The following is a 25,174-nucleotide window of genomic DNA, read 5'->3' as shown; positions in this document are numbered from 1 at the left end:
TAGAACGGAAGTCATGACTCATAATGATGAATGAGAGGATATATCCAGAAGCAGGCATGAATGACAGGTGCTTGAAGATTTATTTACCAGATAGATAGATAGATAGATAGATAGATAGATTGGTAGATAATTTAATGGCTATGACAGACAGACAGATAGATTGATAGATAATTTAATGGCTAAGATAGATAGATAGAAAGACAGATAATTTAACGGCTACAACAAACAGAGAGAGAGATGATAGATAGATAGATAGATAGATAGATAGATAGATAGATAGATAGATAGATAGATAATTTAATGGCTACGACAGACAGATAGACAGACAGACATACAGACAGATAGATAGCAGAAAGTCAGATATTTGCAAAGGGCCCAGCTCCAGATGCACAGCTGGTAATGTTATGCCTGTGGGAAAACTGCTGACGGTGTGCAATGTCAGAAAGAAAGTACATATATACACAAAAAGTGCCAGGTATCCAGCTCACTTCCCCCACCCCAACCGGAGTGAGATCATTTGTCAAAAGAAGAACTGTTGGATCAAGTACCTGTGACATGGGCTAGCTGAATTGGGCCGTGTGTGTGTGTGGTGTCAGCTGGTGACAGCCGTGCCTGCCACTGTAGTGCCACCCTACCAAGAACAGATTGACTGGGAGAGGAGGAAGTAGAATGAACCTCTCCACAGAGACTGTCGTGCTTTTAGGTAATACTCTGGTGCCCCCTGGTGTTCGTTTATCACACAACCTATTCAGCACAGTTTTGAAAACATTTAACATATTTGATTCACTGGCTTAAAACATAGAAAATATTGGTGTGTCGGTATAATTAGTACATTTTAAGCATTTTAAGCCAGCCACTGGTTTGCTTATATAATAAGAATAGTAACACTTTACAATAAGGTTCTATTCGTTAACATTAATTAATGCATTAGATATCATGAACTAACAATGAACAATGTTTTTTTTTTTTTTTTTTTTTTACAGCATTTATTAATCTTTGTTAATGTTTGTTGTTCATTGTTGTTAGTTCATGTTAGTTCATAGTGCATTAACAAATTCAACTTTTGATATAAAAAATGGATTAGTATATCTTGAAATTAACATTAACCAAGATTAATAAATGCTGTAAAAGGATAAGTTCATTGTTAGTTAATTTTAACTAATGTAGGAAACTAATGTTATCAAATGGAACCTCATTGTAAAGTGTTACCATAAGAATCTTAAATTGATGAGAGAGTAGTTTAAATATGTGAGGGACTAATTAGCACTTGGTGCATGCTAATGCAATGTTACAATGCTGTTTACACACAGTAAAAAAAGAGGGGGCAGCTGTAAAAAGCACAACAAAAAAAAAGAAAGAAAAAAAAAGACTAATTTTCAGGAATTATTTTGGTGCCTGTATATTTTACAGTTCACTAATATATATATCATTACATTTATACCAGCCTACTTGAACTACCAAATCTGCCACGTAATGATTTAAATTTCATCAAGTAGAGTGGCCTTTCTGGAGCAATGGCCAAATATGTATAGATAGTGTACAGTGCCACTCACTCAAACACAAAACACCATCAGGATAACACAAGTAAGACTAAATTATTGCAATTAACTAACTTAAAATAAACATAAAATGTAAAATAAAACACCCCAACGTTTATATCTGATATAAAAAAATATTTTAATAAAATAAAATGTAATGGGCCACATAGGATAGATACATAGGTTGCACACTTTTAAAAATCCATTTGTCATCCATCTTAAAGTTTAAAATAAAAGAGCTGTCAACTCAAACAAGACAGAAGGTTGTGGACATGGATAGATACAGATTAGGAAATGGCTATAAACAAATCAGTAAACTGAAATGACCAATTAGGGCAATAATAAAAAAGTTTGAAAAGCATGAGACAGTATACAATTTGCCAGGAAGAGGACGCATGAACATATTGCCCCCACGTACAGTGAGGAGGATGGTAAGAGAAGTAAAGAAGAACACAGATATTACAGTTTTGGAAATGCGCATTTTCGTTGAATCTTGGGGTTTTCACATTTCAGAATCCTCCGTCAGACTTCCATGATGAGAAGCTTTTTGGAAGAGTTCCAGGAAAGAAGCCCTTATAAGAGCAAGACACAAAATGCAATGCCTGAACTTTGCAAAACTTTATTGGACCTATGACTGGAATCATGCGATATGGTCAAATGAGACAAAAATTGAACTTTTTGGTCATGCACACAATTGTCATGTTTGGCAAAAAAAAAGGACTGCATGCAAAGAAAAGCATCTGGTGCCCACTGTTAAAATATGGTTATGGTTCATTGATGCTTTGGGGCTGTTTTGCTGCTAGTGGTCCTGGGGCTCTTTTGAAGATTGATGGCAAAATTAATTCAACTATATACCAGGAAATCTTAGCCCAAAATCTGGTTGCCTCTGCCAGAAGTCTAAAACTTAGTAGAGGTTGGACTTTTCAGCAAGATAATGACCCCAAACACAATCCACACAGAAATGGCTTCAGGAAAAATAAATCAAAGTTTTGCAATGGCTCTCTCAGTCTCCAGATTTGAACCCAATTGGGAATCTGTGGTGTGAATTGAAGAGGACAGATCACAAGCGAAGACCCAGGAATACAAAGGAACTGGAAATGTTCTGCATGGAAAAGTGGTCCAAGATTCCTTAACATGTATGATTCAACCTTGTTATCTCAGTGCTGTTATTCTCACCAGAGGATAATACCAAATATTAATAATTGGGGTGCCGATATTTTTGAAATCAATGTTTTGAAGACTAAATTGTGTTCCTAACAAAAAACATTGTTTTATTCCAAAAAGCAGTGTAACAATTCAAATATGCAGTGTATCCATTAATTTAAGCGCAGAATATCATTCATTGCATGTGTTGTTTTTGAAATATAATAATTTGAGCTAATTTTCATGAAAGGTGCCAATAATTTTGGAGTTGACTGTATTTGTATTGTCTTGTTAATCATAATATACATGTTCACAGATAACTATAAGGGTACATTTATTTTCAATACTTTACCATAAAATTACATGTATTGTCTTTTTATTTTTTTATTTTTTTATTTTTTTATTTTTTATTTTTTTGTAGCATTTTAACATTCTGTTTTTCCGGCAAAATTAGGAGCATGTTTTACAGTATCAGAGACTGCAGATGGTGAAATGGGGTCAGTAACTTTTATCTGCATTCCAGCAGTACTGCAGTGTGTCCTGATATCAAAGCAGTTCTCTTCAACTCTGATAAATCCTGCTCTATTAAAACTAGATTTAAACTAGATTTTTACATTATCTGAAGAAAATATAAGTGCTGCTTACCCTTGCAAAACTTTGCACTATTATGCGACAGTTTTGTGCGTGGTTGCCAATGCATCACTTTTCATCATTTGCTAAAATTTTCAAATCTAAATGATCTTTTAGCATATTCCTGCTAGGCTGCTAGGGGTGGTAACCATGGCATTACAAGGGCGTTCTGGTGGTTGCTGACAGGCCTAAGCTAAATCAGCCCACCACTAAGTCCAACCTAAATTGCTATGATATACTGGTGCCTCCTTAAGTCAAAGTAATATTTGACTTCTGAACAAGCCACATGATTTGAGGTATAATTCAGGATCATAGCACAAATGGTGCGGGATGAGTAAAATGCTAAAGTTTAATATTTAGGGGTTTATCCTACGAAGGGCCAAAAATCTAACTTGATTGAGGGCTGTGGGCTGAAAGTAAACTTGCATTATATCAAACTATATTATATTAAATATAAAAGTTGCCCTGCCTCCTTTATGATTTCATAATATATAAAAACATTACTCAGCAATCTGCTAAATTAATGCAATGAAGAGCTGCATCAATGGCAAATTATTTATTAATTTATCATACGGCAAGGTGGGCCAAATCAAATGTCAACACGGGCCAACTTTGGCCCACAGGCCCTGGTTTTGGCATCTCAGATTTAGTGCTTATGATTGATGAATTTTACCTTTAGTGCAAACTGCAAACAAGAGGCTTAGAATTTTCATACAGGTAAATTATTAATAACCTCCACTAACCTTTCTATCACCCCTGGCTGTTCCCTCTTCCAGGTCTGTGATAGCCAGCTGGATGTTTCAACTCCCCCTGTTATGTACTCTGCTGTGTTCCCTGCTTCTGCTTAAGTATTAGTCCATGTGATTGTTAATAATTCAGTGTCAGCATTGCTGCACTTCAATCTGAGGGTGTGCAGAGCAGCACCGGCTGACAAACACTCCTGCAGTGAGATAGAGAGTGAGAGAGCTGCAGAGAGAAACATCTGATACACACTCATACACGCGCTTGCCCAGGGAACAGCAGCTCACACTGTCTCTGTCTAGCTGCTTATCATTATCTCATTCGCTCTTTGTCAGTCACTTCTGAGCCTAACACCTCCTGTTCACCTCCCGGATTTTACATCTCTTCTTTACCTGCAGTTTTTTTTTAATAGGGAGGATAAAACACAGCATCTAATCCATCTCTCAAGCAGTCCACATTCCCTGACTGAGAAAACTCAAGCAGGAGAAGAGAAGGTGGAAGATGGTGGAAGAGAGGCCCAGGTGTATACTACGATGGCCGGATTGGCAACTGTCAGTTTGCCTGCTGCTCTTCTGTATGTTTGGGATCGCAGTGGGCCACAGAGCTCCCAAAACCGCACGGTGTCCAGCCACATGCTCCTGTACTAAAGATAGTGCCTTCTGCGTGGACACCAAATCCATTCCCAAGAGCTTCCCACCAGGAATAATCTCTCTGTGAGTACTGAAAAGACTGTTTTTCTATTAAAGCGATAGAAAAATCATGTCATCATTTACTCACCCTCATGTTGTTCCAAACACTTTCTTCCGTTGAACACAAAATGAAATGCTAGGTGAAATGACAGACTAAGTCACCATTCACTTTTATTGTATGGAAAATAAGATGCAGTGAAAGTCGATGGTGACTGAGACTAACATACCAAAGAAAATGATGACAGTTTTCACCATTGGATGAGCTCTCCATTTAACTCCATATACTTTTGTCCATAAGACATATCCGCATTTTTTAAAATTTCTACTTTATATTCATAGTAGAGGCAAGTTTGTCAATATAAAATGTATTATTATTGTTTCTGGTACTTTCTGCACTCATTTACTTATCTATACACCAATTTTCTCTGCAATATAATAAAGTTAATGCTTTATGGACAGAAGACAATTGAGTTATGTCAACTGTCAGGTGACTTATGACGGCATTCCTTTAGGATTTTGAGCACTGGTGACATAACACAGAGGTATACGTCATTATAATACAATCATAATGTTGACAAAGTCTTTAAAAAGCTTATTTGTTTGGTGAATCTGCTGCCTGTTAAGGCATCTGTGTTACGCCTTAGTGTAAATATTGTCAAGTGAAAGTTATTTTTTACGCTTGTATAGGGATTTGCTGCAGTTAAAAGATTTATGCATTTAAATTTCATAACAAAATTCAATAAAATGTAATTACGTAATCTTTAACAAAATAAAAAATGTAATAATTAAATTATTCAGTTCAATTTAATGTAACTTTATTATTAAATTAAAATGTGTAAATCTTAAAAATAGGCTAAAATGTTTTTTGGAGTGTGTGTTAATTAAATTTAACATTGTTATAGATTTTAAATATAATATAATATAATATTCCCCCTCAATGTCTATGGTGGTTATGGCCCTGGTAGTAATATATATATATATATATATATATATATATATATATATATATATATATATATATATATATATGTGTGTATATGTATATGTGTGTGTATATATATATATATATATGTGTGTGTGTATATGTATATGTATATGTGTGTGTATATATATATATATATATATATATATATATATATATATATATATATATATATATATATATATATATATATATATATATATATATATATATATATATATATATATATATATATATATATATATGTATATATATTTTTTTTTTTTTTTTTTTTTTTTTATCCCCTTTTCTCCCAATTTGGAATGCCCAATACCCACTACTTAGTAGATCCTCGTGGTGGCGTGGTTACTCACCTCAGTCCGGGTGGCGGAGGAAAAGTCTCAGTTGCCTCCGCTTCTGAGACAGTCAGTCCTCGCATCTTATCACGTGGCTCATTGTGCATGACACCGCAGAGACTCACAGCATGTGGAGGCTCATGCTAATCTCCGCAATCCACGCACAACTTACCGTGTGCCCCACACTAATCGTGACCACCAGGAGGTTGCCCCATGTGACTCTACCCTCCCTAGCAACCGGGCCAATTTGGTTGCTTAGGAAACCTGGCTGGAGTCACTCAGCACACCCTGGATTCGAACTCGTGACTCCAGGGGTGGTAGTCAGCGTCAGTGCTCGCTGAGCTTCCCAGGCCCCTGGTTGTAATGTTTAATATTGTGACAACCTTGGTTAAATTCCTGCACCGGTCTTCATAAATCTTGTTGCCATGAATTAGGGATCTGATGGGGGATTTCACATTCAGTAACAAATCTCTTATGTCATGTACCATAGCATTCAAGACCTTTCAGGGATAGTTAGCCTGTCTCTTTCCACCCCGGTTTTTCTTTTACATTCTATCTTGCTTAGACTGACTGGGCAGATGAATTCAGCTTTGCTAAGCTGATCGAAGATCAGTTAAAGTCTATATGCGGCTCTGCCTCTTTCCCCTGGGCTGAAGTCTGCTTACTTCTGACCACATAATCACAGAAACCTCATCACATACACATACACAGTTACTAACCTCAGACTCTCACTGTGAAAACATAACCACAAACAACATATTTGATACCACAGTTGTGTCAAGATCTGTGCTCTTTTGTTAAATGCCTTGTTCATTGGGGGAAATGTCATAGTATTTAATAAATGATTGAGTTGCCTAAATTGAGTTGTTTTCAGAAAGAGCCAAATGATCTCAGTACCATGTGAGGTTTTTGAACAACTGCATTTACTCATGTATGTCTATATATGGAAGAGAAATATTGATGAAGACATTATTGACAAGTTGTAGTGTTATATAAGGTAAATTTGTTTTAATCTTCAGTTATATAGAAAGCTCCACACTCTGATGGTGCCCTTCTTTTCAGACTGAGAATATAATATGAATACAGTATAAAGGAAGATCTGTCCCACTTTCTAATGATTAAATCCTGCATGAGAAGGAGAGATCTGTTCAAGTGTGGGGAGTAATTTGTTTAAGAAATGTTTTCTCAATGTAGAAAACAGTGAACAGTCTGTATAGCCACAGACTTTAATGTATTGAAATGTACAAATTCCTTATGAGGATTGCAAAAACCCAAAGTTTCATATTTATGTATTTAAAGTTACTCAATAATGCAATCTAATTGGATGTCTTTAAGCATAGTGGTGCATCTCTGTCCTGAAATATTAATTAATGGTGTTTGCTATACTGGAAAAAAGATGACCAACAATTGTTACCATAAGGAGCATATTTTATCTGATCTATCCCTTAAAATTTTGTTGGTGTAATCTTATGCAATTAGGTTGAGTCAGCAATGTTAAATAAAGAAAACATTTTCGGTGCAGCTTGTTGAGAAAAGATATGCTTTTACAGTTTCCAAGCAATCAGACTTATTTTCTAAGAAAATGTAAGAATCTAGTTTTGACTAAATGCTCACTCCAGGCAAGGTTTTAAAGACCTGTGCTGTCCAAAATTAGATGGTAAGATTTTAGGAGTTTATGAATTGGGATTTTTAAAATAACAGTCACAACAACTATACACTCAAAAAATATTTGTATGATTTACATATTTGAATTTCATAATAAAATTCCATCTAATCGAATCGAGTAATCTTGCAAAAATTGACTTTTGTTATGAATTGAAATGCGTGCATCTTAAAAAATAGGTTATACAGTGGCAAGGAAAAGTATGTAACCCCTTTGGATTTACCTGCATTTATGTATAAATTTGTCTTTAAAATTAGGTTTGATCTTCATCTAAGTTACAATAATGATCAAACACAATCTGTTTGAAATAATAACACACAAATTATTGTATTGTTCTTGTACATATTGAATACATCATTCAAACATTCACAGTCTAGGTTGTAAAATGTATGTGAAACCCTAGGTTAAAGACGTCAACAAAAGCTAATTAAAGTCAGGAGTTGGCAAACCTGGTATCCAATTAATTGAAACGAGATAGGAGGTGTGGGTTAGAGCTACTTTGACTTCTAAAAAGCACTCAAACATATTTGGAATATATAACCATATATTCAGGATTGGGGGAACCAAAAGTAATCATTTAAGAAACAACCGTTGAAACACTCATTTCGGCTGACTGCTAGATTGAACATTAGGAGGGGCGACTTGTCTGTGGTGGTTATAGCCATGGATGGTGAATGATGAATGATGAATGATGATGATGATGATGGTGGTTTCTACTCCGTCAGGACTATGGTGAATGTTGCCTTCACAGAGATTCCTGAGGGAGCCTTTTCCCATATGCACCTTCTGCAGTTCTTGTAAGTACTACACCAAATAATCTTCATCTTTATTGCATTTTGTATATGTATGTTTGAAGATGTGTATGCCTGAGCAGTGTGTAGTGTGATGTAGATTTACAGACTGCCCACACTTACACAACAATGAGCTGTCTGTCCTCCCTGTGTGTGAGAGAGAGACAGAGAGAAGTTTTCAAATGACAGCATGCCAGTTCTTTAGTCACTGAATCAATCAACAAATATATATATAGAAAACCCTCACAGCTTGTTCCGTTCCTGGCTAAAAAATAATTTGCATTTCGCAGTCAGATGTCATGAAGCAGCACTGGTCTGCTCTGCTGTTTGTGTGTGAGTGTGTGTCTGTGTGTGTAGTACCATTACCCTGAACTTGTCTGAGACTGTTGCTGACTGTTGCTGATATTGGAGCTCTCGGTTTTCCTCTATTCTATCTCCATTGTTTTAGTGTGGGCTAACATTTATCTGCAGTAGCTACATTGGCCCCAACAAGTATTTGGCAATTGTTTGAATGTCATAGCATTATATAACAAAATTTGAAGCAAGTCTCTTTCATACTTAACATGCTAGACATTTGCATAAAACTTTTGTTAGGTTTGAAATTATAAAACAATAGATATAACGCTCAAAATGAAGATACAAGTATTTGAACACTTTTTAGTTGTCAAACATTAGTTGTGGTTACTCTACTAGGACACCCGTGTGAACTTGATGTGATTTAACTGACTCAAACATCCACTAAAAATCACAGTGGGGCCAGTTGCTTAAAACTCAATACATAAAAGGCTCAGAAAGTGGTTAGTTTTGAGAAAATCTGAAGCATCATTTGTTGCAGATACTTGCTTTGATATTTTGTTATTTCATGCCATGACATTCATAGATTTTTAAGTGTGGCTTTAAATGTCTGAATACCTCTTACCACTGTATGTGAATACAGCTCTGACAAAAGGGCTAAAACGTATATATATAGAATGTGTACATATATATATATATATATATATATATATATATATATATATATATATATATATATATATATATTAATCTTTTGACATCCCTCAATCAAACGTTTTATTAAAGTTAAATGATCTCTAATCTCTCCCTGTCTTTATCTCTCTTTCCTTTCGGTACAGGCTGTTGAATTCAAACACATTCTCTCTGATATCTGATGATGCATTTGCTGGTCTTGGACACCTGCAGTACCTGTAAGTATGCTTTCTCATTGCTCTAAAATGAATGGATAGATGGAAGAATGACCACATATACACAATTGGGGGGACCAAATGTAGTATATTTTCCCTTATTAAGAATCCCTATATTAAAAATGTTTTAATGCGTATAGTAATGAGAATATATCTGTACTTTGCATTTCCCAATTGCTGAATTCCAGCAAAAGCGATGCTGAATCAACAAATGTGGATGTGCCAAATTCAAATTGATTCCCCACAGATTTTAAGTACTTTCATTATATCATTTCCTATAAAAGAAACAGATGCCAAACACTGAATTCCTTGAAATGTCATATTGCCATATTGATCATTCAGTCAAACAGTTTTTTGACTTCCTAGTTTAGTGTGAATGAACATTTGAACGATTCAGAGAGGAACGCTTTGAATAAATGCTTTGGTCAGTGTGACTGTGGGTGTGTGCACGCCTGTATCTCTCATCTTTATGCAGGCTGTGCTGTTTTCTATGAATCCTTCTTAAGATTCAGGTAGCGTTGTCTTCCAGACCAAAGCACTGCCAATGCAATGACTGCAGAAAAAGAGTGAATGGGATAAAAGAGAGCAAAGGGGAAGGACCTGCTATTGCAGAAAGCTTTTAGCATTAATAAAAACACCCACAACATCAGTGTCATTAAGCTAAAAGCTTTAACAAGAAAAATGCAGCATGGTTTGCAGAGGCAGGCAGGCACTAATTGCATTCCTCAATGCTGTGACACATGAATCCATCAGGGAGCGAGCAGGGCAGAATGCTGCTACATCCATACTCTTTATTACAGTAAAAAGGGAGGCAGAGAACATTCCACTTGATCAGTACCCTAGAACCCTGTCCTAATATTTTATGTATCTGTATAAATCTTTTTAACGACTTTACCTGACTGTCTTATCTACAAATATTTCATTATGTGTCTGTCTGACAATTGGGTTGTTGGTTGAATTTGTTTGCAAGTCTTACATTTTTCATTTCATTCCCACATTCTTATTCTTACATTTTTTTTCTCACCCTTTATTACAGGTTTATTGAGAACAACGACATCCAAGCCATGTCCAAACATGCGTTCAGAGGACTGAAATCTCTGACACATCTGTATGTGTTGCCTCTCTCACCTGGCTTGCATGTCTAATGATGTAAAACTTGAAAGAGTGCCAACCTTTGTCAGTGTGTGAACTGTACAATAGAACTTTAATAGATAGAGCATTTATTAATCTATGTTAATGTTAATTTAAAAATATACTTTTGGCCATTGTTTGTTCATGTTCATAATGCATTAACTAATGTTAACGGATAACTACTTTAAATGTTAAAACTTAAAACTGTATTATTAGTGTGTATATATATATATATATATATATATATATATATATATATATATATATATATATATATATATATAAATGAGCATTAAATGATAAATGCTCTTTATGAAACGGATAGCACCGACCCTGAATTGTGATTGAATTAACTGCGTTCAAAGCCGTTGTACTTTAAGGGTCAACTTTAACTTTGGGCAATTACATCAGACTGATCATCATCTCATAGTGAAATTGGAAACAGTAGGTTGACTTTTCTTTAGCTGAAATCGGTCTGTGCTTACTGAAATTTTAAACACTGCCCCAGTGGCCAAAGCGATAACTGTTGTTGGATGTATGGATATGTGTGAGCTCCATTTTTCTGGTGAAATGCCATAAAATGTAATGTTAGAGGGGAAAATGCAATGTCGTGCTCATCACTGATTATACAAATACAAATACTTCCTAATTTTAACGCAGGTAAAATTCATCTCAACTCGGGTATCCCACACTATTGACGCAATGCACTTCCAGTTGCACTAAAGAGGAAGATAAACATGCTGGAGCCGATGCAAAAATGTCTGACAGGAGATGCCGCTTGTCAGTTAGTCGGCATAATAGTTTAAACAGTTTAAAAGGCACCTTATTTCATCCCACCTTCATCCATCCTTATACCGCCTCCGAAGACAGCATTTTCCAGTTGTCGGACACAGACTGTGTCTTCAGGTTACAATTTAAACTGGGCTCGCAAGGTGTGCGTGCGGTGCTCCAGTGCTGCAGCCGAAGTGAGAGGAGAGATGAGGCAGCGAAAACGCTGTTTAACCACACAGCACACCGCTGAACTCAGCGGACAACATCTTGAAAATGCACTGTAAACCTATTTAACAACACAATCTTTTATAATAAAGGCTTTTATGACTCAACATAAATTACTGTACTGAAATACTCACTCATTGACTTAAAAAAGATGTCTTGATGCAAGTTAGCCACACAGTAACAGGCACGCAATACTTCCCTCATGTAAACTAGATTTAATGACGGTTTGGTGTACAATAAAGTTCAGTTACCCACTCTCGATAAACATCTGATTATTTATATTGAAGCTAAAAATGTCCCCTAAAACGGCTTTGAGGAACTATAGTTCCTTAGGTGCGAAAGCAACGAAAAGCACTAATCCCGAGGAAAAGTACCTAAAACCGGCTTTAGTGCCACCAGTGGGAAAGGCCCTAATGTGGCCGATGGGTGCTGGAACTCTCAGAAACATCATGCCGACTTCCCATGTGATCATGTTGCTTTTATATGGCAGGGGTATATTTTTTATTATTATTATTATTATATTATATATTTACATAACATAAGTTGAAGTAGAATAAAACTTTTGTTGAAGTACTTTTATAAAAAAATAAAATAAAAAAAAACAAACCTTTTGTTCTAAATAAGAACTATTATTTAGAGCAGTGGCTCACAACATGGGGGGTGAGATCGGAAGGGGGGCGCAAATTGTTTTCAAGAAAAAAACAGAGACAGGGCATCATTTGGGTACTCAGTGTATTTTATTGCTTTTCAAGTAGAATGTACATAAATAAAAAAAAACCTGCTCTGCATAAACAAAATAAAAAAAACCTGCGCTCCGTCTCCCTCTGCATTTTCTTTTTGATGGGGAGAGGCGGAGCTTAGCCTGTCTTTTATCTAGCTGTCAGTGCAGACATGTTTCAGAATGTCAGCAGGATGGATTCCATATTGGTAAGAAGTTTATGGATAAGTTCATCACACGTGCCAAAAGGAGTTGTGGTGACGATGCGTCGTCAGCACCAACCCCTAAGAAGTGTAAAACACGAAAGTATGTCATTAGCTATCTTCAGTTTGGCTTTACGGTGGCTGGGACAGATGCTGAACCGCTGCCCCAATGTGTCATATGTGCAGATTTGCTGGCAAATGATAGCATGAAGCCATGCAAGTTGAAGCACCATTCAGAAACCAGAGACCCCTTCAGTTGCCCAGGAAAAGACCTTTCAGTTGATATGGAGGAGCAGTTAGTCGAATTAATGAGCGACACCAGATTGCGACACCTCTATGACTCTTGCTCTCTGCCTTTGTTTTGGTTGAGTGTGATGACTGAATATCCTCCGTTGTCTGACACCGCCATAACATTATTTCTTCCATTCGCCTCAACTTATCTGTGCATGGCCGGGTTTTCAAAATGTACTGCCTTGAAAGTATCGAAATCGGCTCCAGGTGGAGGATGACATCAGGCTTGCGCTGTCCAACACTGAAACGCGAATTGCGATTCTTTGTCAAAAGAAGCAAGCGCAGGTGTCCCGCTGACTGATTTAACAATGTCATGGCTAACGAGACGCGCCCTACGTCCCAGTTCGCATAATTCGTATGCGAATGTTTTTAGAATGCACGACGAATGGAATGCAACATGTTTTACATGTAAAATAGTACACGTTATTACAACCTAGAGTTCTCTTGTTCAAAGTATAGTGTTCAGAAAAATTTTTGATCATTTAAGCGCATGTTCCATACCTGTCCGTTATATAGTTTTATAAAAGTTATAAAAAAAATCATAAAAGTTATGAAAAGTAACTAAAAAAGTATAAAAACACAAAAGTAAAAAATCTATCTATCTATCTATCTATCAAAAATAGATTATAGATTAGGTTATATATAGATAGATTTTATATAGAATAGATAATCATTATACCTGGTCTCCTCCAATATGGGGGCGGGGGCGGGGAGTGCCACATGATAGGGGAGGCTTGGGGGGGGCTTTAGATCCAAAAGGTTGAGAACCTCTGATTTAGAGCATTTGTAAATCAATATGGAGTTTTTAGTCACCAATTCTTTAACTTTTACATTTGTTTACATCCATAAAATTCCTTAAAGAGCTATTTCTACTTGATCTTAAACTTACAAATAGTTTTGTTGGTGTAACCTAATTTATACGGGTTGAGTCAGAGATGTTAAATTATAATTTTTATACTTGAATCAAATCAGTTTAATTTTGATGTTACCATATGAAGCATATTTTTAGATCAATTGTTTTTTTCAGTGTAGTCCATCACAATAAAAGATGATGTTATATCACTTTGATTTGCATTTTCTCTTCTCTTCTCTCTCCCTGTGTCAGATCTCTTTCCAACAACAATCTACAGGTTCTTCCCCGAGATCTCTTCAAACACCTGGACATCCTCACAGACCTGTATGTACTCAACAATACCTCATAGTTCAGGGTCATTCTTTCAACAGGGAACGTTTTTAGTATCTTTTTATGGCATTTTCTCTTCACTCTTTCCAGAGACCTGCGAGGGAACTCGTTCCGCTGTGACTGTAAAATCAAATGGTTGGTTGACTGGATGGAGAAGATCAACACCTCAGTTCCAGCCTTATACTGCGCCAGCCCTTTTGAGTTCCAGGGCCGACGGATCCATGACCTCACCCCGCGTGACTTCAACTGCATCAGTGCTGGTGAGCTCACTCAGTCGATCTAGCACATTATATTTCAGATCAGCTGAATCTAAAAGCTGTCGTAAACTGGCATCTTAAAAGAAATGGTGACCAGTTAAAGGACATAAAGGATAAATATTCCCTTACACATACAATATGAAATGTAGCCCCAAAAAGTATTTGGACACTTAAGGCAATGTTTTTGCATTGTTTAAAAAAAAAAAAATAATCAAACCAGCTTGCCTTACAATATAGCACAAACACTTTTTGAGGAAAAATTAAAAATCACAAAAATAAGTTTGTTAGGTTTTAAATTATAAACCAAATAGATATATTGTTCAACATTAAGACACACACATTGGGTGCTTTCTGCTTGTCAAACTTATAATCCATTGTTATCCATTGTTAATGTGATGAACTACACCTGTGGTTACTCTGCTAGGACACCACTTCATGCATCAACTAAAAATCTCCTTCACAACTGTTTGCTAAAAAGGCAAAAAAAAAAAAAAAAAAAAAAAAAAAAAAAAAAAAGGCTCTGAAAAGTGAAGTTAGTTCTAATAAAAAGTATAAAATTGTTTGTTTACACATGCCACTTGGTGTGATACTTTTTTGGGGCATATTTTAACATAAAATCATGATGTTGAATAAAAAAAGTTAATGGACATGTTATATGTTAACTACCCATTTGCAATACTCTTCCTTAAATCATTGCATTGACCATGATATGAAACCTTTTAAAAATCCAGATTTTGCTGTATATGAGACATACTCCTTCCAGTCTCTGTCTGTGGAGTCTTACCAGTATAACGATGACCAGTATGTGGTTTTTGCTCAGCCCAACACTGGAGTGTGCACCGTATTCATTTGGGATCATGTGAACATGCATTTCAAGATGCATTACAACATCACATGTAAGTCAAGAACTACAGGGCTGTAATTTGATTTCTTATTATTTACTTGTTGTTTTAGATAAAACCAATAAAACAAAGCTGGTGAGCAGATACAAAGCATGACTGTATTAGATTTATTTTATTATTTGGTTATTTTGGTTTTATTTATGGTCCTCGAAATTCATTTGAAATGTTTGATGCTGTTTAAATATTTAAGTTGTTTATGTATATAAATTACTATATAAATAATATATACAGTATATATATATATATATATATATATATATATATATATATATATATATATATATATGCACACACACACATGTGTTACTCTAGATGAGGTTTAATGAGGAATAAGGTTTTTTGTATATGTAGTCAGATTTTTATTTGCATGTCCTTGCTTCAATTTAGAACACTTAATTATCTTATCAAAATAAAAAATATGCATTTAAGTGAGGATAAAAATATGAATGAATATTGTTAATGATGAAAGATTTAGATGCAGCGATTGTTTTTATTTCACTTCTAGAGGCCGCTGTTATTCTGTAGAACCAAACCATTCTAACTGTAGAATCCTCCAGCACCACCACAGAAGAACACGGAGGAATAATAAAGAAAAAACCTATCTGCAACTATCGGCATAGTTTTTTGCTAGATCGGCACCGATTCATCAGTAAAACCAATATATTAATCTACCTCTAACCATAATGCTCATTGAGGCAACAGTGATAAAAACAAGTTTTGGTGGCATTATGATGGTGTTTGGTGCTAGTGAAACGGAAGTGATTGCACATTTCTCCATCTTACTGGCTGTAATAAACTATAAGGTATGAGGGAAGCTACAGAACTTTTTTACAGCTATAAAGCTATATGGCGAATTCCAGTCAAAAGTAAACATCCCTATACCCTACTCACTCTGAAGGGCAGAACCCTTGAAGTTGGTACTCTGTAGGGAGCATGACATTGCATTATGAATGTACTCTTCATTCATGAATGTACCCAAAAATGGCATTTGGAATTTACCCATATCTAATGTTTTCACACTATTTGGTGTAAATTTTCACAATGGAACCTGTCATTAAACTAGTGGTGTAGGTTTAATGTGAACATCACCACCATTACAAAAACAAAATCTACACCTTATACCTTCACCATAGTTGACCCTTGGCTGAATGTAAGCCAGTGTGGTTTTATTGTGTTCACTCTACCCAATAGCTCTTGGTTAAAAATACTGTCATACAGAAATTTTGTTTTGATATATATAAATATCTAAGAGGGTTTCGAGCTAGAAAACCCAACATTTTGAAACCAACATACAAATCCACTAATAGCGAAAACATGAGTTAGTGTTTTTACTCAAAACTTTATACCATAGTCACCTTGGTGTCAACTTCACTGATCTCCCCTACTGTTCCAAATTACTGTAATTACCACTCAAAGTGTCTCTAGATTACTTTGTATTATCTGCATTCTAGCTCGTTCGGCTGTCTATTGCAAACCTGTGGTTATCAACAACACTCTCTACATGGTTGTCGCCCAGCTCTTCGGAGGATCCCATATCTACAAGTATGTATATTTACAATTCTTTTTATATTATAGCTTCTATTGTGGACACTCATATATTGTATGAATATACGCATTTAATGTTGATCATCATAGTATAGCCCTACAGACATTTATTACGTATTGCAGTTTTGAGGTTATCATTCATTTTTTAGTAAAATATTTTAATACCTCAGGGAGTTCATGTAATGTTTCCAACCTGGTCTCAAAGTAAAAATGTCACTATAACTACATATTTGCATGCCTCATTCTATGTATTGCTGCAGTTTTCTGGTTAAATAAACACTAGATGCGCTAGTGTCTAAGCAATGAGGTTTATTCATTTTCACACAAATCACAAATAAAACAGCAGATTAACAGTTCATAAACTCATATTTTTCGCTCTGTATCACCACAACTATCTTATTACATCGAAACACTTTTACTATAATGCATAGATTGAAAGACAAGATAGTTTAATGCTTGCATTACATAAGGAACTACATATACAAGCTTGCTTATGACTGAATTGTGTGGTGGAGCAACTGATAGAGCGTTAGATTTTGAAAGTGGAAGACCAGGGTTCCAAACCAGCAAAGTGTGCAAGTTGAGACATGACATGGCTGTTTAAGCTATTGAGATTTGCATCTCACATTTGATTTTTAATCACACTATCAGTTAGGTTTAGATGTAGCATTCAGGGAAGGGACGTTGGTTTTCTTAATTTCAAAATAGAAAAAAATACAATCTCACATTTGCTTTATATGACACTTTTGGTCTAGGTTAGGGAGGTATGTTTTATTCATTTCAAACTCTATAGAGCATTAACCTAAAAAACTCCTTTTTGTGAGAGAACATTAAACTCGCATTTAGCGCCCCTCAGTGGACATTTCACCTTGAAACTGCAGTGATAATTGTAATGAACCACATAAGATCAGGCTGAATGTTTCTCTGTATGTCGATTTTATCATGCAACTGATACTGTCGTTGTTGTCAGATGGGAGGAGGGCCCATTGCGATTTGTCAAAATCCAGGACATTGATACCAACCGTGTCCGTAAACCCAACTTCATTGAGACTTTCCAGATTGAAGGAGACTGGTATTTTGCTGTAGTTGACAGCTCCAAAGCTGGTTCCACCAGCTTGTATCGCTGGAACAGTAACGGTTTCTACTCACACCAGTCTCTCCATCCCTGGCACCGAGACACTCATATTGACTTCTTAGAAGTGGACGGCAAACCTTGCCTCATACTCTCTAGCGCCTCGCAGCCCCCGGTGATCTATCAGTGGGACCGCAGCCAACGGCAATTTGTCTACCATTCCCAGATCACTGATTCAGGCGACGTGCAGATGGTGAAGCACTTCTGGGTACGAAAAGTGCTATATCTCTGCCTCACATGCTTCATAGGAGACTCAAAGATCTTGCGTTGGGAAAACCAACGGTTTGTAGAGATTCAAACCCTGCCTTCACGTGGGTCTATGGCCGTGTATCCGTTCAGCGTTGGAGTGAGGCAGTACCTTCTTCTGGGGAGCGATTATTCATTCTCTCGGATTTATCTGTGGGATGAACTCACTCAGAGGTTCCAGCCTTTCCAGGAACTGAACATGCTAGCACCTCGAGGGTTTAGCCTGGTCTCTGTTGACAACAAGGATATTCTGTTAGCAGCCAGTTTTAAAGGAAAAACTATTGTGTACCAGCATCTAATGGTGGACCTCAGTGCCAAGTAGGCTGCTGGAGACATTAATCTGGGGTCTAAGGGGCCGTTCCGACCGAACGCGTTCTTAAGCTAAAAAAAGCTAGATATAACGCAAGTTGTGCAACTTAATAGTAGAATGCAGGCAACTCGAGGAGCTCTTTAAAAAGTTGACCTTTTTTTTTTTACTTTACACGACACTCATGCGTGAGACTCTTAAAAACAGCTGGATTCGGCAGATTGGTCAAAGATGTCCAAAAACGCGTTCGGTGTGAATGGCCCTTAAGGCTGTAAATGTATAAATGCCAAGGATTGCAAAGGTCCTGCACTTATAGAAAATTTGCTTGCACATATGAATTAATTCTGTCATTGCTTATTATCCTCACTGACACATTAGTTCACATTAGAGCCATTACTTACTATAACAGTGACCTAATCCATCATTCACACACTGAACCACCCAAGGTAAACATTTACCATTTACATTGCAATGTCTTAATTCAATAGGACGTACATTGTTCAGCTGTTTAATATAAAAAAGTGAAATTGTATTTTTTGATGTAACAGATGTAACACGCTGATCCATGTATAATATGAAAATATCAGCACATACTTGTAGAATAGTATGTGTATCCAACAAAAACAGCATGCACATTTGCTTTGACCAATTTTGCTAGACTGTTAAAGAAATATGGCTTTATCTTTTTCTATGCAGAGGTTACTCTCTGAAAATGTTGGATAATTGTAGTTGGAAAACAATAATCTGAATTACTAACTGGTACTGTAGGTATTTATAAACCCTCTGCTGTCATCAGCATGTATTGCAATAAATAACGATAGTTACCATTTTATTTTGCACAGGAGTTTTTTCCCCCAGTTTGCACCATGCAGTGATGTTTTTGTTGTTGTTGTTTTTTTTTTTGTTTGTTTTTTTTTTTTTTTATGCACACAGCTGATTTGTTTTCTACTTTGCACCATTTTATGAAATGCATATTTTCTGGCTGGTGTCTACTTTGTCTGTATGGGAGGCAGCTTAACCATACTGGCCTGACTGTTCTGCTTCTGCTGTCTTGGGGCAGTTGAGCAGAAGACAGAATATGGTTGTTCTTCCTTTGACTTCTTATAAATGTAAATAAGTAAAGATTCAGGCCTCCTGCCGCCCAGCCTAGGAGGGAACACTTCTGTTGATTTTAGTGTCTTTAAGGAGGAAGCATTCTTTTGGCTCTGGGGCACTTTTTGAAGATAATTGAAGCAGCTTTCTTCCTCCTTCTTCTGGAGCAACCCTTGTCTCTGAGGCACAATTTCTGGAAGATGTTGTACAGTGTTATTTTTATTTTCCTCTTTTTTGGCCCCCGCCCTCCAGAAGAACTCTCTTGTTGCAAGTGATTCGTCTGCAGCACAACTTCTGGAAGCCTTATTTTGGCATTCTTATCTTCCTCTTTTTCCTTTGACCTCCGTCCAGAAGAATTATTTTGCCGCAAACGATGAGTTCCTAATTTTTCTTGGGTTTCTCAATAGACAAACCATTCTTCCAGAGCAATCGCTGTGTCTGAGGCACAGCTTCTGGAAGATGTTGTTCCAAGTTGCCTCCAGAAGAATAACTGTTCTGCCACAAGCACTTCCTCTTAGGACCAACTTCTTTAAGATGTTCCAAGCTGCCATCCTCCTTCATATTTGGCTCCTCTACAGAAGATGCACTCTCCTGAAGAAACTGGCCCTGAGGCTTAGATTCTTGAAGATTATTGTGGGTTGTTTGCCCCAATATCCAAAAAGAATATTTCTGGTGCACAATCAGAGATGCATCTTCTGTACAATGTATCAAGCCATTTTCATCTTCTTTTCTATTTCTTGACTCCCTTAATAAACAACCAGGCTTGAACAGAGGCAAATGTGATTCGATTGTATTCACTTGGCTTTGCCCCCAGCCCCTGATTAGAGTTGGGGACATGGCCATCAGGAGCAATTGGCCAGATGGCGACCACCTAAAGAAGGGAGATAATAAAAAGGGTCAATGCCACCTTGCATTTTACATTAAAGCCAGTGCTTGAAGTGGAAACAATTAGGTGGTGGTACTCCTCTTGCTTGCATGTAGGCCTGTGTGTGCGTCTGTGTCAAGGATGACTTTTGGGTTTCAAAAATCTCTTACTGTCCACATTTGTTATGGACAGTTTTTATAAGGTTACTGTCATTTCAAGAAAATTATGTTTTCACCACATTATCTCGTAACATTGAAGACACAGCAGTACTGTGTGGACTTTGTTTTGTGACAATACAAAAGTGTTGTATGGGGGGGGCGTGGTCATGTGTCGCTCTGCGGGAGAGGGAGAGCAGTAAGGATCGTCACCTGGGTTATGATGACTCTAACACCTGTCTCTAATTATAGTGATGGTGGAGGGAGACCTGAAAAGGCATGCCAGAGCATCAGAGCATTGAGAGAGCACTAGAGAGAGAGTGGCAAGAGAACTGGTGGCCGAATGACCGCAGCAATAACTGCATAATTCTATGAGAGACTGTTAAAAAGACCCTGTTTGAGTTGGCCACTGAGAGCTGTGTTCCTTTTGTTTTATCTGAGTGTGGAAAAAATAAATACTCACCTCAGCCGTTCACTGTCTCCTGACTCCTCCATTCCCCACGAACTTAGATCTTTCACAAAAAGATATTTCTTATCACAGGCTATGTGCACAAGCACACATAAAGAATAGCAGTTTTATGTTGGAATGCCACAGACTGATGAGATTATTTAATTAAATGTTGCTTTTAAAAACATTTTTATTTTGATATCAAAACTCTTTTCTCCTGTTGTGTGTGAATTCTAAAACTGTCAAATTTTTTCAGTATTCATAAAACAGTAAGCGAGAAATACCCGGATGACCTATTATTTCTAGCAAGATTCTGAGGTGCAGATCAACTTGACACTTTATCTCATAATCCCTAGGCAGCTGTGAAGACTTCGCAAACAATCACTTGGGGTTGTGTTAACCGAAAATTCTCTGTCATTTACCAATTTTTAAAACATTGACAGATAATTCAAAACGCTGTCCGTCATTTTGAACAATAAAAAAAGAAATAAGAAATAATTTTATCCTAGTGCATCAGTTTTGACTTCACTCTCTCTCACACACACACTCCCACTGTGTGTGTGTGCACGCCATGTTTATTCCGTGGTATTAAGATGCATATTAACATCACCGTTTACACCTGGTAATATGTTTGTGTGTGCCCTTTTGACCAATTTGACCATGAATACATACATCAGTCATTACTTCAGTGTGCTACTGTGTGATTATAAAGTGCAAAAAAGTGCAATAACAAAAACAACACAAAAAAGTGGGGCATCGTTTCTGACAATTAGACTAGCATTTAATAGAAGCGCAAACATTGCAATTAGAGCAGAACTGTCTGTTATTTTAGAGTGCCTGTATTAGCTGAGCTTCTGAGATGTGTGTGCTTCTCATCTGTCACTTTATTTTGAAGAGGGGTGTGATGAGGAGGGCATGGCCAGGCTGTAAGGATGGATGCCTGGTGCTGAGTTTCCCCAGTCAGCAGGGAGAGGGATAAAGAGCAGCTGGATACGCCAGTGAGGAAAAGAGAAAGTTGCACACAGCTTGCAAACGTGTGCATTCTGCGTTGGGCCAGGAAGGTCAACAGTGTGAGCATCACATGGAGCTGTTTGTGTGTCTGCCAGCACATTTGTGCTAGATAGCACTTTGTTTGTTGTGTCTGAGTGAACTGTTTGTAATTAAAAGTCTTCCGTGAACTGTCCACCCAGCTCCCGAATCCTCCTTGGTAGGGGAGGCAGAGATCTGCCACAAGCGGTAACTTCTGAGGACCATGAGTGATGTATTATGGGTGCGTAAAGTGTCCAGTCGATCGAGAAGGGTCTGTCTGTGTCCTGCAAGGCTACTACAAGACACGCCCACTACAAAGCATGCCCAATACAAGTTATGCCCCCTCCAAAAAAACTGTGAAATCCTGAAGTCTTGGAACAGTTGGATGCCCCATTCATACACTCTGTTTGTTTTGTTTCTCTGGAGTCCCACAGCAACCCTACACTAATCCATATCTCTAAACTTAACCATAACCACAAAGATTTAAAAAATGAAAAGTTTGAACAATCATTAAATATCCCACAAATTAAAAGTTCTTTTGAATAGACCATTTCAAGGACTGTTCATTGGTGACGTCAAGTGACGTCATTGTTCCATGAACATTTCCTGCTTGTCAAAACAGAGACTATTTAGCAGAGATGGGCAACTTCTATTAAAATGAATGGGAGAAATTGGAACACTCAACAGCAGCCAACAGTCAACGGATTTAGAAAGGAAGTCCTGCCTTATAGGTAAAATCGACTTCAGAACAAGCATGTGCATTAGCTATACAAGACTGTAAAATTTTGTTTTTTAGCATAATCTGAGTAATTAGATGCACAATTATACCAGTTGTGATGGAACGACAAGCCCCTCCCATGGATCAATGTTGCCCACGATGACTTTTCCCTGTTTGGCAGTGCGTGATGGGGCTCACCTGAACCCAATGATGAGCCTCATCATCGCTGCCTTTGCAGGTCAAGGAATGGAGTGGGGAGGGTCCAGTGCGAGTTAGATGCATTGCTGGACCCACACCACGGAACCCCAGTGCATGTTAGATGCGACTCCGGGGATTGGAGCACGCATCATGGCCGACGGGCCAGGGTGCTGGGCCGCTATTCCTCTCCAGTGCGGAGGCCCATGGAAAACAGGCCACTTGAGTGAAGCCGCCGCACCACAGACCAAGAAGGGGAGCGCATTGCGGCCGCCAGGACTCCACCCACTATCACCTGGACCTTCCCCTGTCTTCACTTCTCTTCCTTCACATAGCCCTTTCCACCATGAAGGCCCCAGATTCCCCTTTGTTTTGGATATTTTAAATAAAATGTTGTCAGATTTGACTGCTTATTTGAAATATGTTCTTTTATCGTAATCTTGACCAACCGTTTTTGGAGATTTCGGTCTTTTCCCATTCAATTAGATAGGAGCTGCACTTTCATGACACTTGTTTACATAGAAAACTGCCTAAGAGCGTTACAAAGACGGCTGCCGAGTGGACTGACTTACCTTGAAAAGACTTTGTTGAAAGGATCTGGAAATAAGTTTGGACCATTCTAATTCCTTTGTTGTTGTTTACACTCTTGAAATGGTCTAAACAATCACAGATTAGCTTGTAAGCTAAACTGGAGAAAACAACAGAATTGTTTTTTATTTTACCATTTATATCTTTTTTTATTATTGAACAAGCAGAAATTGTACAAACACCTTCATTAAAACAGTAAAGAGCACTTCCACAAAATTTCAAGTTCAGTTTACCATTTATATCTTGGGTTTATTAATATGATATGTGACATAATTGAAAAGTTATTCTTTGACATATTTAAAGCTACACTATGTACGATTTTTTTTTTTTTTTGTTAGAAATGAACAAAATTGTATTATTGATCAAGTACACCAACAATCTGTCTTCCAAACCACATATACATTCACTATGGTAAGCCTATAATAATTATAAAATGATATGGTAACAATGCCAATCTCTAAACCAGTTTCTACCTGAGTCTATTTGCCTGCTAGCTAAGTTATAATAGTTTCCACTGTTTGACTTTATATCTGATATGACTAGCAATCATTATGTCTGTGATCGTTGCCTAACTTTTGTAACATTTTTTATTTTGAAACCATTGTTTTCAATAAGTCAAAACAACAGCGAAAGATACACTACTTACCTGCTAATAAGACATATTTTCCTTCATTTTGTTATTTATTTTTTTATTTTTTTATTTTTTGTGGGGAGGGGGTGAGTTTTTTTGTTGTAAGTGACATTCACTCTGATAAGTTGATCACCTGTAACCATGGTTACACCAGTACACCTCAAACCATCAGATTCATCTGCACAGAAGAGCAGAGCCAAAGCCCGACTGATGTAAATACCAAAACAGTGTGCCTCCGCAAGTGCCTTGCAGTTCTATGCTTCAACCGCTAGAGGGTCGAAAGTTACATAGTGTAGCTTTATAGAGTTAAGAGAATGTTAATCATACAGCGGTTGTCTAGTTGCACAAAATGGTGCCTGTGAGCTTTCACCACATGAGTGTGTGCATGTTTACGTCCAGTCCTATGAGCGCTCATTGAAACTGAGTGAGAACACACAGTATGATCGCGGTGTAAGCGGGGCTTTATTGTTGCTTTGAGAAGAAACTTCCAAAGGTGACTTGTTAGAGACTTGGTTGAGACCAGCATGTGCGTGTTTACAAGTAAAGAGAAAAGAAAGTGGTTTAACAGTGACAGGAGATAACATTCACTTTACATTGTTGTGTGCCTCAACCAGCAGCGACGAGCTGACCAATGTTATGAAATAAATAGTATTAAAATTGTGGCTAACACTTTACAATAAGGTTCTGTAAGTCAACATGCAATAGCTAACATGAAATAACAACTAACAATACTTTTACAGCATTTATTAACCTTGATTAATGTTTCTATCTATACATTAACATAGGGCATATGATCCAACGGTAATTAATTGTGGTCAACCGATATAT

The 25,174-nt window shown here is 37.1% G+C and overlaps 1 protein-coding gene across 1 annotated transcript; it reads left to right on the top strand.

The window, feature by feature from the left end:
* The first annotated feature begins 4,324 nt into the window (after window positions 1-4,324).
* Window positions 4,325-19,446, top strand: LOC127423966 (leucine-rich repeat LGI family member 3-like). Its single transcript, XM_051668697.1, has 9 exons — window positions 4,325-4,765; window positions 8,447-8,518; window positions 9,646-9,717; window positions 10,751-10,822; window positions 14,159-14,230; window positions 14,327-14,496; window positions 15,225-15,389; window positions 16,847-16,937; window positions 17,911-19,446. Exons 1-9 carry the CDS (start codon window positions 4,554-4,556, stop codon window positions 18,638-18,640), a joined length of 1,656 nt encoding a protein of 551 aa, XP_051524657.1. The 5' UTR covers window positions 4,325-4,553; the 3' UTR covers window positions 18,641-19,446.
* Window positions 19,447-25,174: the final 5,728 nt, after the last annotated feature.

This window comes from Myxocyprinus asiaticus, chromosome 33, assembly GCF_019703515.2.
Source record: "Myxocyprinus asiaticus isolate MX2 ecotype Aquarium Trade chromosome 33, UBuf_Myxa_2, whole genome shotgun sequence".
NCBI classification, from domain to species: Eukaryota; Metazoa; Chordata; class Actinopteri; order Cypriniformes; family Catostomidae; genus Myxocyprinus; species Myxocyprinus asiaticus.
The sequence above is the reverse complement of the archived record's forward strand: the minus strand, read 5'-3'. Positions and strand labels throughout refer to the sequence as shown.

Coding starts and splice junctions, on each gene's coding strand:
- LOC127423966 (XM_051668697.1), top strand. CDS start 4,554: ATGGTGGAAGAGAGGCCCAGGTGTATACTACGATGGCCGGATTGGCAA. Junction 9,718..10,750: donor CTTGGACACCTGCAGTACCT/GTAAGTATGCTT, acceptor CCTTTATTACAG/GTTTATTGAGAACAACGACA. Junction 16,938..17,910: donor GGAGGATCCCATATCTACAA/GTATGTATATTT, acceptor CGTTGTTGTCAG/ATGGGAGGAGGGCCCATTGC.